This window comes from Bombina bombina, chromosome 5 (genome assembly GCF_027579735.1).
Source record: "Bombina bombina isolate aBomBom1 chromosome 5, aBomBom1.pri, whole genome shotgun sequence".
Taxonomy (NCBI): Eukaryota; Metazoa; Chordata; class Amphibia; order Anura; family Bombinatoridae; genus Bombina; species Bombina bombina.
The window spans coordinates 875,745,932-875,765,517 of NC_069503.1; the positions used below are offsets into that span (position 1 = coordinate 875,745,932).

Below are 19,586 nucleotides of genomic sequence, written 5' to 3' on the forward strand. Positions count from 1 at the left end.
ATAAATATTGTACTTTTAATTTGTGCTCTCAAATATGTAGGCCAATTTATGACACTGTTCTGATGATTCTATACTTACTTGTATGTAGAAATATGCTGAGCAGGTCCCGCTATCTTATCCTTCTTATCTAACCAGTTGACATAATGCATGTTAGGTCCTTTATCCCTAATAAATAAAAAAATAAATACAGAAATGTAATCTTACCTGCAGGCATTTTTTTAAATATAATAGCATTCATCAAAAGAGTAGATAGGCAGAAATATTACCACTCCCTAAAAGGAGAGATCTCCATCAGGTCCCTTGTCATTTGTTGAAAAAGAATAGAGAGTACTAAAAACATTATTAATAACAACTTAAAAAGAAACATTTGTAAATACCATTTTGTAAACAAGACAAGGAAAGAAAACTACTACAGGTAAGACTAAAATCCTATTTACACTGATAAATTCATTTCTTCATACTTGTAGTAGAACTGGGGTAGAACTAGGGTTTTTAGCTATCATTCTTTTAGTATTCCAATTATTCTTTTTATTGCAAGTCATTTTGGATACAGACCTATCTGCTAACTCTTTAAAGCAATAATTCTCAAACCAAGTGACCTCAAGGCCTGGTAAATTTTAGCCGGATGTCTCCAGGGCCCGGTAGTTATTTATATATATATTATATATATATATATATATATATATATATATATATATATATATATATATATATATATTGGTGTCAGTGGGGGAAGAAAATATATACTTACATTGGTGTCAGTGGGAAGGTATGAGTTACTTACCTGCATTGTCTAGGTCCAGTCCCATCTGCTCCTTGTCCCGCAGTCCGTGTCCTGCCACTGAACTGCTGATACATGTGCACAGGTGAAATGGCACTGACAGGCCTGCCTGGTATTCCTTGTGTGTGGAAGACTTACTGATTTTTTTTTTACCTAAAGTTATTTTTTGGATATCATCAATCAGGAGATTATAGCCCATCTACCTGTTCTAAACCAAATAATTAATTTGATGGTTTCTTACTTAAAGTGATAGTAAATACTAGCATTTGTGAAACGCTATGATTTACCATTGAAACAAATAAAGGGGACTTTCAGTCATGAAGTATAAAATACTTCATGCTGAAAGTTCCTTTATTTGTCTGACACGTTCGCCTCACTGAGCTCCTGCCCGCGGCAGAACGCTATTTTGCTGTGCGGTGACATTTCCACCTCTTAGCCAATAGCCCTGCGGACCAGCTGGCACCATGCTGGATAGCTAGCACGCTATTGGCTAAGATCACCTCACAGCAAAATAGCATTCTGCCGTGTGCTGCCTTAGGCACATCAAACAAATAAAGGAACTTCATGACTGAAAGTCCCCTTTATCTGTTCCACTGGTAAATCCTAGCGTTTCACAAACACTAGGATTTACTATCACTTTAAAGGGACATTCCAGCCTAATTTGTAATCCACATGGATGCATTTCAGTTCTGAATAGAAGCATTTTTGTAATATACATGTATTAGCAAAATTGCTTCTAATAAAATCTATAACTGTTTTAAAAGTGTATTTAAGTATGCACTATGCACCAGCATTTTAAACACAGGACTTGCTCAGAGAGCCTAAGGTGCTTGTACCATCTGGCAATGACTAACATGATTACAAGCTCCACTGCCACTCTGAGAAGCTGTAGTATTTAAAATGCTGGCGTACTGAAAATATCTAGCAATGCTTCATATGCACATTAATGTTAAAACTAAAAAAGATACCTACTAGGAGATCTCCCCTTTCTGCATCTGTCTTAGAAACTAACTATAAATTACTATTAAGATGGTATTTGACACTAACACGCCTTAAAAACATAAATTATGCTTACCTGATAATTTCCTTTTTTTCTGATGGAAAAAGTCCACAGCTCCATTCATTACTTTTGGGAATTAAGAACCTGGCCACCAGGAGGAGGCAACGACACCCCAGCCAAAGGCTTAAATACTCCTCCCACTCCGCTCATCCCCCAGTCATTCTGCCGAGGAACAAGGAACAGTAGAAGAAATATCAGGGTGAAAAGGTGCCAGAAGAATAATAAGGACGCCCCACATAAAATCACGGGTGGGGAGCTGTGGACTCTTACCATCAGAAGAAAAGGAAATTATCAGGTAAGCATAATTTATGTTCTTCTTCTTAAATAGAAAGAGTCCACAACTGCATTCATTACTTTTGGAAAAACAATACCCAAGCTATAGAGGACACTGAATGCCAAGACGGAAGGGTACAGTAGGCGGCCCATACTGAGGGCACCAGGTCTGAACCTCACCCAATAAAAACCCAGCTTCAACCGAAGCCGAGAAAAAATGTGAAGGAAAAACCCCAAGGACACTGACTCGCAGCTAGTCCAGAAGCCAAACTAGAAACCACAAAATGGACTCGACTGAGCCAACAGTACTCCAGGAGACACTGTTGCCCAACAGGTGGTCCCCCACTGCCCACCCCCGCTCGGCCATCCTGACCTACACCCAGCTGGACCAACCCAGCCTCAGGGATCCAAGACAGGGGTACAAGAAAATCCCGAAACTGGAACAGGAACAAGCGTAAGGATAGCACAGCCATCCCCACAGAGAACAAGTACAACCCGACTCTGAAACCAGACAACAAGGCCATAGATCTAAGGATCTATCAGAATAAGGCCCAACAAGTCTGACTTTGGAGTCAGCAAGACCCCAGGGGGACCAATCCTCCTTTCCGCCTCCCATCCAGGAGAAGCCCCAAGCAAGGACTCCATCTCCATAGGGAGTACAATATCCCATAAAGAAAAGGGAATATGCCGGAAGGGCAACAACTGTCCTCAAGGCCCGAAGCCACCGGCTAATAGGAAGAGAACACAAAAGTCCTAGACAAGGACCCCCCCTACAAACAGCTTACCAAGCAGAGGCACAGCCAACCCGTTCACCTGAAGAGCAGGTAATCCACAGGTACACTGGCAGCTGACCAGGGGAATGCAACCCTAAGGAGCACCAGAAATTGAAGCTCCAGTGCCAGCAGCTGGGTAGAACCAATGTCTTGAGGCGCAAGTCACACAGCTAACCACTAGATGACAAGGGATACACTGTTTCAAAGAGTAAGAAATAGTCCAAAAACCTGGCCAACCATGACCAGGTCAGGTAGATGGGATAAGGACATTGCCCAAGTTCCCACTACCGTGGAACACCCCGACCAGCCCTGAGATCCAAGATTCCAAAACAACCCAATACTGGGTCAGGAAAAAGGTCAAGCAGAGCCTCAGCAACCGGAAGTCTCAGAGAAAAAAGTAGGACCGTGTACCTAATAGTTCAGGCAAACCTTACCCTGGAACTAAACACCCCGACTGGCCAAAAAAGGCCAGACACAAGAAAATGGAGCATATCCAGAGAATCCGGATAGCGAGAAGAACTCGAAAGCCCCGACCAAACACAGGAACCACCCCTAGCTAAGTCCAACGCTCCAAGGAGCAAGGCGAGAAGTCGAATGAAGAGACATCTCAGAGCCTCAGGACAACCAAGGGATACCTCGAGGTCAAGAAAACCCTACTAGTAGGGCTAGACTCCCCATCACCTCCGCATAAGCAGAGGACACAAGGAAGATAAAGGCACTAAGTATTCCCAGCTCCGGGAAACCCCGAGATAAACCAAGTCTTCACCCGGAAACACAGATCCCTAAAAGGAGATCCAACTCACCCGGAGACAATGGAAGAAGACCCAAAGGTCTCTTATAACTCAAACAGACAGTACACGTCCAAGAGTAGAAGCTGCGCGAAACACGTCAGATAGGAGTCTACCTTGTGTCTCCCATGGAAGTCTGTTCTTAAATAAACTTTGTGTATCCACTGTAAGACTCAGCGCTTCCTTTTCCTCGTTTCATATACTATAAACAACATACGCGAACACCTGCAAGGTGTCAAGAGCTGCAACAGGCTGTAAACTGCAAACCTTCCACATGCTAAACAGCTATCCTGTACAAGCTGTTGAATCGAGCCCAAAAGGACACATCCAGAGGCCTAAAACAGAAGGCCAAACCGCTAAACTGCGGTAAAAAAGGGCACTAAGCACATAGAGTGACGCAGTGGAACACTCCCCTGCCCGGTCTATGACTGAAGGCTATAAGGGCTGAAACAATCCTTCCTGCCACAGGTCTTCTTGAATGCTTAGCTGAACATGAAAAACAATGAGAACCTGAACACTCGGCGTGTCTACCGAACCAGCCGAGCAGAACAGCCACAAGACCGAAAAAACCCAACAGGACCAGCCTGCGTCTAGGGTCCTAACTGGCAAGCTGCATAATTTTTTCCTCAAAGGGGAAAACAAGAGGAACAGACATTTTTAACATAGGACTAACATGTCCAAAACAACTTCCAAAGAAGTAATGAAGAGTATCAATCCCAGAAGGTTCCTGAAGGAAACAAAAACAAATAAAAGACATCCCATCGGATACAAATAAAATATAAGGCAACCTGGAGGTTAACGCCCAAAAAGACACAGGCCTACCCGCAGGACCAGCCAAACGGAGCCCTATCTTTCAAAAAACTGGGAAAGACTTCAAATAAATGACAATCAGGAGATTACCTCATCCCCATATGTCTAATGAGGTGCACCATTCGAATTATCAGACTGAAAATCCCTGTATCTGGTAACGATAGGGTCATTCAATAACTGGAAAACATGTCTGAGCAAGACACGAAGGTGCGCAATCCTATAACGAAAGGCACAACACTCAGGGACAGTTACACCCATGGGGAACTGTAGAGGCCCTCCCCAAGGCGGAAGGCCCGGGACAATAGGGCACAAGCACATTCTCAAATAAACGTCTGGACTCTGCAGACGAACAATCGCCAACATTATGTGGAAGCGAAAATGTGCTGCAACCTCTGGGGGGGGAACACATCACCCCGCATGGAGAAGCCATAAACTGGGTTACCCGCATTTGTAGAAGTACGATTTGGTAGGGAACTCGCCTCTCAGAGGACGGGACCCCCAGAGGCAGATGGCTCAACAGTCCCTTGATTCCCCAAGCCCGAGGAACAAGGCACTCTCATATGGCATACGGAACAAAACTGGTCGACGTGTCAACAAGGCCAATCTGGATTCGTCACCGGACACAGAATCTAAAATCAAAATATGCTCTGTATCAGAATCCTCGGTAACTGAATCTGAAATTAGCACAGTCTCAGCATCAGAATCCTCCATAACTGGAAAGAGGATATATAAATATGGACTAAAGTAATAATATAAAAAACGGCACCTGACACCCCCAATGGCTGGGGCACTTACCACCTCCTATGACCAGATCCCTGCGGACTAGAAATTTTCTTTCGCCACATGGTCGGGAATGTGGAAATGGAACACGGAACTTAACCACGCCCGAACACAAGGTGAACCGTACAGTCCAAAAAAGCGCCCAACCAAAAGGCTGCATCACTTCCAAAGGCCTCAATGTTCCAAACCACAAGCCCATAAACATCACACATAAAAAGGTTGAATCACATAACAAACATGATTATAAACCCCCCTGTTCAATAACCCCCCTCAGAAAATATTAACCCTCTATTCCAAGATACTAAAAGAGACTCACTGAGACCTTTATGATATTAGTTAGACCCGCAAGGTGGTAGCCTCTCGGGAAAACATTCACATTACAGTACATTGATGAATAAAGTAAAATTAAACGATCTTACCAGAATCTATGCCGTGGAACAGGAACACAGCCTTTCAAGTTCGACAACATTGATTGCTTGAGGAGCTGTTAACATGAGTCGGTATGGTTTTGCAGAAATACTCTTCATGCATCTCTGGACTCTAACTTTCATCCAAGCCCTCACTGAGAAACTGACAGGACTACTTAAAACTCCTGTCCCATGCCAAAGAATACTACCCTCCATAAGAGACAAAAAAACAAAAAATTAAAAATTCTGACATTTCTCTGCTAACCTCCTGGGACGAAAGGCAAAGAATGACTGGGGGATGAGGGGAGTGGAAGGAGTATTTAAGCCTTTGGCTGGGGTGACTTTGCCTCCTCCTGGTGGCCAGGTTCTTAATTCCCAAAAGTAATGAATGCAGCTGTGGACTCTTTCCATTTAAGAAGAAAATTATATATCCTTCTGTATCAGATCTCTGCTGGAGGGAATGTGGGGAAAAAGGCACTTAGCCATAATTGGTGGGAGTGTAGAGAAATTAAAATATACTGGTCTCAAATAATCCACCATATGGAAACTGTCCTAAACTGTACAATAACTTTATCCCTATTAATCTTTTTACTTAAAGGGACACTAAACCCAAAAATGTTCTTTCATGATTCAGATAGAGAATACAATTTTAAACAACATTCCAATTTACTTCTATTATCTAATTTGCTTCATTCTTTAGATATCCTTTGTTAAAGAAATAGCAATGCACATGGGTGAGCCAATCAGACGAGGCATCTATGTGCAGCAACCAATCAGCAGTTACTGAGGATATCTAGATATGCTTTCCGGCAAAGTATATCAAGAGAATGAAGCAAATTAGACAATAGAAGTAAATTAAAAAGTTGTTTAAAATGGCATGCTCTATCTAAATCATGAAATAAAAAAATTGGGTTTAATGTCCCTTTAACCATTATTTAAAGTAATGTTATTGCAAAAACGTTTAATTCCACAATATTGGAAAAAGATTCAAACACCAGCATATCAGGCATGGATACACTTAGTGACTAGAACTTTACAATTAGAAAAACCTCACTATGTTAAACAAGGAAAGCTTGATTTTTTCTGGTTAAACTACAATATCATTAAAAAAGTAAAAAAAACTAAATTTATGCTTACCTGATAAATGTATTTCTTTTTTGACACGATGAGTCCACGGATCATCTAATTACTATTGGGAATATCACTCCTGCCCAGCAGGAGGAGGCAAAGAGCACCACAGCAAAGCTGTTAAATATCACCTCCCTTCCCTCCAACCCCAGTCATTTGACCGAAGCAAAGGAGAGAAAGGAAGCAACAAAGTGCAGAGGTGTCCGAAGTTTATAATATACCAACAAACTGTCTAAAAAACAGGGCAGGCCGTGGACTCATCGCGTCAAGAAATAAATAAATTTATCAGGTAAGCATAAATTTTCTTTTCTTTTTAATGACACAATGAGTCCATGGATCATCTAATTACTATTGGTAATCAATACCCAAGCTAGAATACACAGATGATAAGGGAGGGACAAGACAGGGAACCTAAACGGAAGGCACCACTGCTTGAAGAACCTTTCTCCCAAAAGCGGCCTCAGCCGAGGCAAAAGTGTCAAATTTATAGAATTTTTAAAAAGTGTGAAGAGAGGACCAAGTTGCAGCCTTGCAAATCTGTTCCCCAGAAGCTTCATTTTTGAATGCCCAGGAAGAGGAAACAGCCCTCATAGCATGAGCCGTAACTCTCTCAGGAGGCTGCTGTCCAGCAGTTTCATAGGCAAAGCGAATGATACTCTTCAGCCACAAAGAAAGAGAAGTAGCTGTAGTTTTCTGACTCTTACGTTTCCCAGAGAATACCACAAACGGAGCAGAAGACTAACGAAAATCCTTCGTCGCCTGTAAATAGAATTTTAATGCACGCACCACGTCCAGGTTGTGCAAAAGCCGTTCCTTTTGAGCAGAAGGATTAGGACACAAGGAAGGAACAACAATCTCCTGATTAATGTTCCGGTCTGAAACTACTTTAGGGAGGAACCCTAACTTAGTACGCAAAACCACCTTATCCGAATGAAAAATAAGGTAAGGAGAGCTGTGACACTCTACGAGCAGATGAAATAGCAACAAGAAACAAAACTTTCCAAGAAAACAACTAAATATCTAAGGAATGCATAGGCTCAAACGGAGCCCCTTGAAGAACCTTAAGAACTAAATTAAGACTCCAGGGAGGAGTAACTGGCTTGAACACAGGCCTGATTCTGACCAGGGCCTGACAAAACAATTGCACGTCTGGTACATCCGCCAGACGTTTATGTAACAAAATAGAGAAGGCAGACATTTGACCCTTTAGGGAACTTGCCGATAAACCCTTCTCCAAACCTTCTTGGAGAAAGCACAGAATTCTAGGAACCCTAACTCTACTCCAAGAGTAGCCCTTGGATTCACACCAATATAGATATTTACACCATATATTGTACTAAATCTTTCTAGTCACAGCTTTACAAGCCTGAATCATGGTCTCAATGACCGATTCCAAAAATCCACGCTTGGATAAAATTGAACGTTCAATCTCCAATCAGTCAGCTTCAGAGAAACTAGATTTGGATGTAGGAAGGGCCCTTGAAAAAGAAGGTCCTTCCTCAACGGAAGTCTCCAAGGTGGAAGAGATGACATGTCCACCAAGTCTGCATACCAAATCCTGCGAGGCCACGCCGGTGCAATGAGGATCACTGACGCCCTTTCCTACTTGATTCGAGCAATGACCCGAGGAAGAAGAGCGAACGGAGGAAATAGGTATGCGAGACTAAAATTCCAAGGTACCTCTATCAGTATCGCCTGAGGGTCCCTTGACCTCGACCCATACCTTGGCAGCTTGGCATTCTGCCGCAATGCCATGAGATCCAGTACCGGCTGTCCCCATTTGAGAATCAGGATGGAAAACACTTCCGGATGGAGTTCCCACTCCCCCAGGTGAAAGGTCTGGCTGCTCAGGAAGTCCGTCTCCCAGTTGTCCACTCCTGGGATGTGGATCTCAGACAGATAGCAATTGTGGGTCTCCGCCCATTGAATGATCTTGGCTACCTCTGTCACGGCCAAGGAACTCCGAGTTCCTCCCTGATGATTGATGTAAGCCACTGAAGTTATGTTGTCCGACTGGAACCTGATGAACCGGGCCGAGGCTAACTGAGGCCAGGTTAGAAGAGCATTGAAGATTGCTCTCAGCTAAAGAATGTTTATGGGTAGAACAGACTCCGACCGAGTCCATGTTCCCTGAGCCTTTTGAGAGCCCCAGACTGCTCCCCATCCCAGAAGGCTGGCATCTGTTGTCACAATCACCCAAGAGGGTCTGGGGAAGCAGGTTCCTTCGGAGAGATGATCCTGAGACAACCACCAAAGAAGAGAATCCCTTGTCTCCTGCTCCAGCTGTAATCGCCGAGACAGATCTGCATAATCTCCGTTCCACTGACTGAGCATGCTTAACTGCAGAGGTCTGAGGTGGAAACGAGCGAATGGGATGATGTCCATTGCAGCTACCATCAGACCGATTACCTCCATGCACTGAGCCACTGATGGCCGCGGAGAGGACTGAAGCGCTAGGCAAGAATTGAACATCTTTGATTTCCTGACTTCTGTCAGAAAAATCTTCATTAATACGGAATCTATTATGGTTCCCAAGAAAAGTACCCTTGTATTTGGAACTAAGGAACTCTTCTCCAAATTTACCTTCCATCCTTGAGATCGCAGGAAAGATAACAACATTTCCGTGTGGGAGCTTGCTTGTTGAAAGGATGGCGCCTGAACCAGAATGTTGTCCAGATAAGGCGCCACTGCAATGCACCGCAATCGGAGCACCGACAACAGAGATCCCAGAACCTTTGAAAAAATTCTGGGAGCTGTGGCAAGGCCGGATGGAAGAGCCACAAACTGGAAGTGTTTGTCTAGAAATGCAAACCTTAGAAACTTGTGATGGTCCCTGTGGATGGGGACATGCAGGTACGCGTTCTTTAAATCCACCGTTGTCATAAATTGACCCTCTTGGACCAAAGGAAGAATGGAACGAAAAGTTTCCATTTTGAAGGACAGCACTCTGAGGAATTTGTTTAGACTTTTGAGATCTAAAATTGGTCTGAAGGTTCCCTCCTTTTTGGGAACCACGAACAGATTGAAATAAAACCCCAAACCCTGTTCCTGTATCGGAACAGGAACAATCACTCCAAGGTCGGAGAGGTCCCGAACATAGTGTAAGAACGCCTCTTTTTTTGTCTGGTCTACAGATGATCTTGAAAGCAGAAACCTGCCCTTGGGAGGAAATGTCTTGAACTCTAGTTTGTATCCCTGGGGCACAATGTCCACCGCCCAGGGATCCTGAAAGTCTGCGCCCCACAAGATCCGATCCCGGATCGGGGGCAGACCCTTCATGCTGCTTTTGATTCAATAGCAGGCTTCTTGGATTGTTTTCCATTGTTCCAAGACTGATTGGGCCTCCAGGAAGGCTTGGATTGCTCCTGCTTGGAAGAGGCAGTGGAAGGATTTCCCTTGAAATTTCGAAAGGAACGAAAATTACTCTGACGTCCCTTTTGTTTTTTTCTCTTATCCTGAGGGATGAAATGGCCCTTTCCTCCCGTAAAGTCAGAAATTATTTCCGTCAAACCCGGTCCAAACAAGGTCTTTCCCTTGTAAGGAATCGACAAAAGTTTAGACTTAGATGACCCATCCACAGACCAAGACTTTTACCATAAGGCTCTGCGGGCCAGGACGGCAAAACCAGAAATCTTAGTTCCCAGCTTAATAACTTGAAGGGAAGCATCCGTGATAAAAGAGTTGGCCAATTTAAGGGCCTTTATCCTATCCTGGATTTCTTTGAGGGGAGTGTCTGTCCGAATAGAATCAGACAACGCATCAAACCAGTATGCTGCCGCACTAGTGACAGTAGCAATACAAACCGCAGGTTGCCATTGCAAACCTTGGTGTACATACATCTTCTTGAGCAACCCCTCTAACTTCTTATCCATAGGATCCTTAAAGGAATAACTATACTCTATGGGAATAGTTGTTCTCTTGGCTAGCGTGGAAATTGCTCCTTCCACTTTGGGTACTGTCTGCCAAGACTCCTTGATAGAGTCTGCGATAGGAAACATCTTCTTAAAGTGAAGGTCAAGTTACAAGCAAAGCCTCACAGCATTGCATAGACTTATCAAAATGAGCAGGAGTTTAAGTCATGATTTTTTTTTAATCTATTTATTTTATTTTTACCTTTAAACTGCTCCGTTGATAAGCGCAGCACACGCCCGCCATCTTGTCTAATTGATTGACAGATGACGTATCCTAAACAAACTAATCCTTGTTTCCCCCCGGGCCATGACGTTTACGCAAAGGGGCTGAACGCCCTGGGGGGAAACAAGGATTAGTTGGTTTAGGATAAGTCATCTGCCAATCAATTAGACAAGATGGCGGGCGGGAGTGCTGCGCTTATTGGCGGAGCAGTTTAAAGGTAAAAATAAAAGAAAATAAATAGATTTTAAAAAAATTATGACTTAAACTCCTGTTCGTTTTGATAAGTCTATGCAATGCTGTGAGTGTAACTTGACCTTCACTTTAAATATAGGGGATGGAGAAAAAGGGATACCCGGTCTCTCCCATTCCTTAGCAATAATCTCTGTAGCCCTATCTGGTACAGGAAATACCTCCACCATGGAGGGCACGTCAAAATACTTGTTTAGTTTGCTAGACTTCTTAGGATTGACTACGACAGTAGTGTTGGAGTCGTCCAGGGTAGCTAAAACCTCCTTAAGTAACAAACGGAGGTGTTAATGCTTGAACCTGAAAGAAACAACTTCAGTATCAGTTAAAGGTATAACACTGTCTGAGTCTGAGATTTCTCCCTCAGATGCTACTGAAGTATCTTCCTCTTCAGGTTTGTGGGAAGAAACATTCGGAATAGCCACTACTGTGTCAGAAACCTTATTCATAGATTGATTTAATTTCCTCTTGCACTTTCCCTGCAGCATGGAAAAAGCAGACAACGCATCAGATACCGCTGATGACATTAGGGAAGCTATGTCTTGCAAGGTAACTCCAGGTGGAGTAATAGAGGAAGCGCAGGGCACTGGCTGTATGGACGCTAAACTTTGGGATGCTTGAGGAGAAAGCTGCGGCATATCTTGAACATTGTCAGAAGACTCCTGAACAGTATCCGCCTTAGACAATGTTGGCCCAGAAAAAAGTCTATCCCTAGAATGTATAGATCTCTCAATACATGAGGAACAGAAAGGGATTGGTGGTTCTACATTAGCATCAAAACATAAAGAACATGTAACATCTTGCAGGGTTTCTTGGTCAATCTTTATTCACCAATAAACAGACAACTGATATTTAAATCAGAAAATATCCCCCAACAAAAGGTTAAAAAATTTGTTACTGTTCCTTTAAATTTTAAACGAACAAAATAGCTGCTTTATTTTTCAACTATTAAAATTAAACCTTAGCCCCCAAAATGACTTTCAGACAACTCTACACCTCAGCATAGCGTTGCTGAGGTGCTTACCTGACTGCCTCTAACGAAGTAAACTACTTTGTGACTGATCCAGACTCAACTCTGTAAACACTGCGGTCCGTAACCGCAACGCTGCTGAATCTGTGACGCAGCTGAATTTCCCTCCGGAGACACAGGAAGTGACAAACAGGGATAAAAAAAAAAGGCGCGCAATAGGAACTGCCGCCGTATCTAACTCCGCCCATCGTGGGCGTAACCTTAAAACTCCCAATCGGCTAATTCAATTAACACAGCCGTCGGGAGTAAAGTATAAAAACCATACACCGCCAAGAGCCAGTTCTCCTCGTCCCCAGTGCCTGCTCCGCTGCCCTAATAAATATTCCCCCGTCATAGGAATGTAATTTGTCTCAATGAAAGTAAAAGTGCTATCCTTTTTATCTGCATGTCCCAGAAAAATATAAAGTTAGCACTTACCTTAATACTTCTGCCAGGCAGCACGGCAGCTCACTAGGTTTGGGAGGCCAGTTCCCTCACATGGACCTGTGGATAGAAACAAAGACTGAGTAATCTTACTCAGGCTTGCATGGGTAAAGCAGCATAAATACATGGGAGGCGCAGTGAGAATTATGTCCCACAAGTTCCAATTGCTTTAAAGCCACCACTGCTCTACTGAAGAGACTGATATGGACTACGGCTACACCCTAGAGCAAAGCAGAACAATCTTGCACTGCTTAAAAAAAATAATAAAATCTTGCTTGAAGAATCTTTTCCTAACACCTAACTTTACCACTTCCTAGCTCTAACGTAGACAAAGAGAATGGCTGGGGTTGGAGGTGATATTTAACAGCTTTGCCGCCTCCTGCTGGGCAGGAGTGATATTCCCAATAGGAATTAGATGATCCGTGGACTCATTGTGTCATTAGAAAGAAAATGACATTAACATAGCTGTCAAAACAGCTCATCTACCTTGTTACATTCGTCCCACCTCAATAATATATATTTTCCTTATAATTACAATAATCATTTTTCCAGTAATAATTTTACTTTCTACATATTTACAAAAAAAGATGACCAATTAAAGGGACACTGAACCAAAAAATTTTCTTTCGTGATTCAGATAGAGCATGCAATTTTAAGCAGCTTTCTAATTTACTCCTATTATCAATTTTTCTTCGTTCTATTGCTATTTTTATTTGAAAAATAAGGCATCTACGCTAAGGAGCCAGCCAATTTTTAGTTCAGTACCCTGGACAGCACTTGTTTATTGGGTGCATTTATCCACCAATCAGCAAGAACCCAGGTTGTTCACCAAAAATGGGCCGGCATCTAAACGTACATTCTTGCTTTTCAAATAAAGATACAAAGAGAATGAAGAACATTTGATAATAGAAGTAAATTAGAAAGTTGCTTAAAATTGCATGCTCTATCTGAATCACAAAAGAAAAAATTTGGGTTCAGTGTCCCTTTAATCTCCTTATTTTTTCCAATTGGATGGAACGCATCTGGGGTATAAATCCAATAAGTTTATTTTTTGTGTAATAGTAATATAGTATATAGAAAACACAAACAAGTGTAAAAGCTCAGGGACTTTAACAGAAAGTCAGAGAGACTGGCTATGATTTACTATTACACAAATGTACCTGCGAATAGCCTCTGGACTATTTGAGTGCATTTGCAACTCTCTGATGGATATAATGGGCTGCAAATCGGTTTGCAGTACGAATAATCTGGAACACCTCAATTGTTCACCTTGCTCTGATGGAGGAAAAGATAAGACTGGCATACCAGAGAGGTGTGGGGGATTTAGTGCTCTTAGAGTTTGTGAATCTTTGCCTCCTCCTAGTGGCCAGGAGTTGAATCCAAGGACTTTCACCACCTTATTATAGAATACTTTTTTTTCATTGCAAGTATTTTCTTTTCAGCTTGGAAAGAAAAGTCCTGAAAGCAAAAAACCCCCAAAACAAAACAAAACCCCCCCCACTTATAATTTAGAATATTCATTGATGGCATTACCTCAAGTATTTAGAACGTTCTTCTTCAGACATGGCATTCATAATAAAATCCTTCATTGTGCACGTATTATCCAACCACTCAATCAGCCCTATCCTGCAAATAAAATATGGGATTTTACAGAGTTTAATTAAAATACACAATAGCAGTTTTATGAGAAAGAAATATTTTGTTAATAGGAGTTTATGTTCTAAATGTTTTTAAAGGGACATGAAACATACATTTTCTCTTTCATGATTCTGAAAGAGTATACAACTTTCCAATTTACTTCTATTATCAAATATTCTTCGTTTTCTTGGTATCTTTTGTTGAAAAGCAGGTATGTAAGCTCAGGAATTTGCACATGTTTTGTGCACTATATGGCAGCAGCTTTGCAAGAATGTTATCCATATGCAAGAGCACTGGATGGCAGCACTAATTCCTGCCATGTTGCACTCCAGGCACCTATCTAGGTATCTCAAAGAATAACATGGGAACAATGCAAATTTGACAATAGAAGTAAATTGGAAACATTTTTAAAATTGTATTCTCTGTTTGAATCACAAAATAACATTTTGGGGTTTTATATCCCTTTAAACTCACTAAAATACAGTGAGAGATGCTTTTTTAATCACTAGTATGATCTTACTTTGAACACTTAAAGGGCCATAATACCCAAATGTTTAAACACTTGAAAGTGATGCAGCATAGCTGTAAAAAGCTGATTAGAAAATATCACCTGAACATCTCTATGTAAAAAAGAAAGATATTTTACCTCAAAAGTTCCTCAGTAGCCACCTCCAATTGTAAAGGATTTCTAAGCAGCATATTAGTGTGTCTGTCCCAGGACAACTGAAAGGATGAGCTTCGTGTACTCTCATATTATTTCACCAATCAGGTAAAGGAAGCTTACTATGAAATCTCATGAGAGTTAAGTCAAATCTCATGAGATCACAGTAAGAGTTCATGACCTCAGCACTGCTGATGCTGATTGGCTGCTGTTCATTTCTTCATTTTTTAATCTGCAGCTGGGAGCAGCTGAGTATAACTTTTCACACAGAACTAACTCTGCTGAGCTGAGGAGATAAAATAAAATATCTTCCTTTTTTACATAGAGATGCTCAGGTGGTAATTTCCTGTCAGCTTTTTACAGTTATACTGCATCAGTTTCAAGTGATTTAGCATATGAGTATTATGTCCCTTTAAGGAAAGATGATAAGGATTAAAAGATTTAACAACAACAACAACAATAATAATTAGTTGGTAATGCTACTTAACAAATATATACATATTATGTACACTTTAACAATACATAGCCAGCAAAAATACCACCTAAAGATTCTGCAAAACACTGCACACAAACACCAAGGTAATTTCTGTTTACATATATTATTCTCCTAGGTGAGGAATTTATATTTGAACATTTTCTGCTTTTCAACAGCTGATTGAGGATCGTAACTATGGCATCTAGAAAGTTTTTTGTTGTTGTTGTTGCTATTAATAATGACAAATGTCCATGTTTTTAAAAGGAACATTCAGGTGTAAAATATGCTGGAGTTGTATAAGCCCAGAACATAAAAAAACAAACAAACAAACAAAAGAAAAATGTATGCTTACCTGATAAATTTCTTCTTTCCGGATATGGAGAGTCCACAACGTCATCAATTACTAGTGGGAATATCACTTCTGGCCAGCAGGAGGAGGCAAAGAGCACCACAGCAAAGCTGTTAAGTGTCACTCCCCTACCCATAATCCCCAGTCATTCGACCGAAAGAAAAATGGAAAAAAAAAGGAATAACACAAAGGTGTAGAGATGCCTGAGATTAAGTCACAAAGAACTGTCTTAAAATAAGGGTGGGGGTCATGGACTCTCCATATCCGGATTTTTTTTTATCAGGTAAGCATACATTTTGTTTTCATTCCTAAGATATGGAGAGTCCACAACGTAATCAATTACTAGTGGGAACCAATACCCAAGCTAGAGGACACAGATGACTAGGGAGGGATAACAAGACAGGTAGACCTAAACAGAAGGCACCACCACTTGAAGAACCTTTCTCCCAAAAGAAACCTCAGCCGAGGCAAAAGTATCAAATTTTTTAAATTTATAAAAAGTATGCAGAGAGGACCAAGTTACAGCCTTGCAAATCTAGTTCACAGAAGCTTCATATTGAAAGCCCAAAAAGGAGAGACAGCCTTTGTGAAATGAGCCGCAATCCTCTCAGGAGGCTCATAAGCAAAACTAATTATACTTCTCAACCAAAGGGAAAGAGAAGAAGCAGAAGCTTTCTGACCTTTATGCTTTCCAGAAAAACAAACAGAGTAGAGGACTGATGAAAAACATAATTTATGTAAGAACTTACCTGATAAATTCATTTATTTCATATTGGAAAGAGTCCATGAGCTAGTGACCTATGGGATATACAATCCTACCAGGAGGGGCAAAGTTTCCCAAACCTCAAAATGCCTATAAATACACCCCTCACCACACCCACAATTCAGTTTAACGAATAGCCAAGCAGTGGGGTGATAAAGAAAGGAGTAGAAAGCATCAACAAAGGAAATTTGGAAATAATTGTGCTTTATACAAAAAATCATAACCACCATAAAAAGGGTGGGCCTCATGAACTCGGTAAGTTCTTACATAAATTATGTTTTCTTTCATGTAATTGGCAAGAGTCCATGAGCTAGTGACATATGGGATATCAATAACCAAGATGTGGAGTCTTCCACTCAAGAGTCACTAGAGAGGGAGGGAATAAAAATAAAAACAGCCATATTTCGCTGAAAAAATGAATCCACAACCCAAAAAAATAAGTTTATTTTCATTTTTGAAAGAAAAAAAACTTAAATCAAAAGCAGAAGAATCAAACTGAAACAGCTGCCTGAAGAACTTTTCTACCAAAAACTGCTTCCGAAGAAGCAAATACATCAAAACGGTAGAATTTAGTAAATGTATGCAAAGAGGACCAAGTCGCCGCTTTGCAAATCTGATCAACTGAAGCTTCATTCTTAAAAGCCCACAAAGTGGAGACTGATCTAGTAGAATGAGCTGTAATTCTCTGATGCGGGGCCTGACCCGACTCCAAATAAGCTTGATGAATCAAAAGTTTCAACCAAGAAGCCAAGGAAATAGCAGAAGCCTTCTGACCTTTCCTAGGACCAGAAAATAAAACAAATAGACTGGAAGTCTTACTGAAATCTTTAGTAGCTTCCACATAATATTTCAAAGCTCTTACCACATCCAAAGAATGTAAGGATCTCTCCAAAGAATTCTTAGGATTAGGACATAAGGAAGGGACAACAATTTCTCTACTAATGTTGTTAGAATTCACAACCTTAGGTAAAAATTTAAAAGAAGTCAGCAAAACTGCCTTATCCTGATGAAAAATCAGAAAAGGAGACTCACAAGAAAGAGCAGATAGCTCAGAAACTCTTCTAGCAGAAGAGATAGCCAAAAGGAACAACATTTTCCAAGAAAGTAGTTTAATGTCCAAAGAATGCATAGGCTCAAATGGAGGAGCCTGTAAAGCCTTCAGAACCAAAGTAAGACTCCAAGGAGGAGAAATTGATTTAATGACAGGCTTAATACGAACTAAAGCCTGTACAAAACAGTGAATATCAGGAAGTATAGCAATCTTTCTGTGAAATAAAACAGAAAGAGCGGAGATTTGTCCTTTCAAGGAACTTGCAGACAAACCCTTATCCAAACCATCCTGAAGGAACTGTAAAATTCTAAGAATTCTAAAAGAATGCCAAGAGAATTTATGAGAAGAACACCATGAAATGTAAGTCTTCCAAACTCTATAATAAATCTTTCCAGAGACAGATTTACGAGCTTGTAACATAGTATTAATCACTGAGTCAGAGAAACCTCTATGACTTAGAACTAAGCGTTCAATTTCCATACCTTCAAATTTAATGATTTGAGATCCTGATGGAAAAACGGACCTTGAGATAGTAGGTCCAACCATAACCGAAGTGGCCAAGGCGGGCAACTGGACATCCGAACCAGATCCGCATACCAAAACCTGTGTGGCCATGCTGGAGCCACCAGCAACACAAAAGACTGTTCCATGATGATTTTGGAGATCACTCTTGGAAGGAGAACTAGAGGCGGGAAGATGTAAGCAGGATGATAACGCCAAGGAATTGTCAGTGCATCCACTGCTTCCGCCTGAACATCCCTGGACCTGGACAGGTATCTGGGAAGTTTCTTGTTTAGATTAGAGGCCATGAGATCTATCTCTGGAATACCCCACATCTGAACAATCTGAGAAAACACATATGGATGGAGAGACCACTCCCCTGGATGTAAAGTCTGGTGGCTGAGATAATCTGCCTCCCAATTGTCTACACCTGGGATATGCACCGCAGAGATTAGAGAGGAGCTGGATTCCGCCCAAGCAAGTATCCGAGATACTTCTTTCATAGCTTGGGGACTGTGAGTCCCACCCTGATGATTGACATAAGCCACAGTTGTGATATTGTCAGTCTAAAAACAAATGAACGGTTCTCTCTTTAGCAGAGGCCAGAACTGAAGAGCCCTGAGAATTGCACGGAGTTCTAAAATATTTATTGGTAATCTCGTCTCTTGAGATTTCCAAACCCCTTGTGCTGTCAAATATCCCCAAACAGCTCCCCAACCTGAAAGACCCGCATCTGTTGAGATCACAGTCCAGGTTGGCCGAACAAAAGAAGCCCCTTGAACCAAACGATGGTGATCTATCCACCATGTCAGAGAGTGTCGTACATTGGAATTCAAGGATATTAATTGTGATATCTTTGTATAATCCCTGCACCATTGATTCAGCATACAAAGCTGTAGAGGTCTCATGTGAAAACGAGCAAAGGGGATCGCGTCCGATGCTGCAGTCATGAGACCTAAAACTTCCATGCACATAGCCACTGAAGGGAATGACTGAGACTGAAGGGGCCGGCATGCTGCGACCAATTTTAAACGTCTCTTGTCTGTTAGAGACAGGGTCATGGACACTGAATCTATCTGGAAGCCTAAAAAGGTGACCCTTGTCTGAGGAATCAAGAAACTTTTTGGTAAATTGATCCTCCAACCATGTTTCCGAAGAAACAACACTAGTTGATTTGTGTGAGATTCTGCAGTATGTAAAGACTGAGCTAGTACCAAGATATCGTTCAAATAAGGAAACACCGCAATACCCTGTTCTCTGATTACAGATTGTAGGGCACCCAGAACCTTTGAAAAGATTCTTGGAGCTGTTGCTAGGCCAAATGGAAGAGCAACAAATTGGTAATGCTTGTCTAGAAAAGAGAATCTCAGAAACTGATAGTGTTCTGGATGAATCGGAATATGAAGGTATGTATCCTGTAAGTCTATTGTGGACATTTAATGTCCTTGCTGAACAAAAGGCAGAATAGTCCTTATAGTCACCATCTTGAAAGTTGGTACTCTTACATAACGATTC

At 41.5% G+C, this 19,586-nt stretch overlaps 1 protein-coding gene across 1 annotated transcript in view; it reads right to left on the reverse strand.

Moving 5' to 3' along the window:
• The window catches only part of PRKDC (protein kinase, DNA-activated, catalytic subunit), a 2,064,551-nt gene that overhangs the window by 108,253 nt on the left and 1,936,712 nt on the right, over positions 1–19,586 (reverse strand). Inside the window, 2 exon segments of the mRNA XM_053715028.1 lie at positions 79–165; positions 14,167–14,259. Coding sequence (XP_053571003.1) covers positions 79–165; positions 14,167–14,259 — 180 coding nt within the window.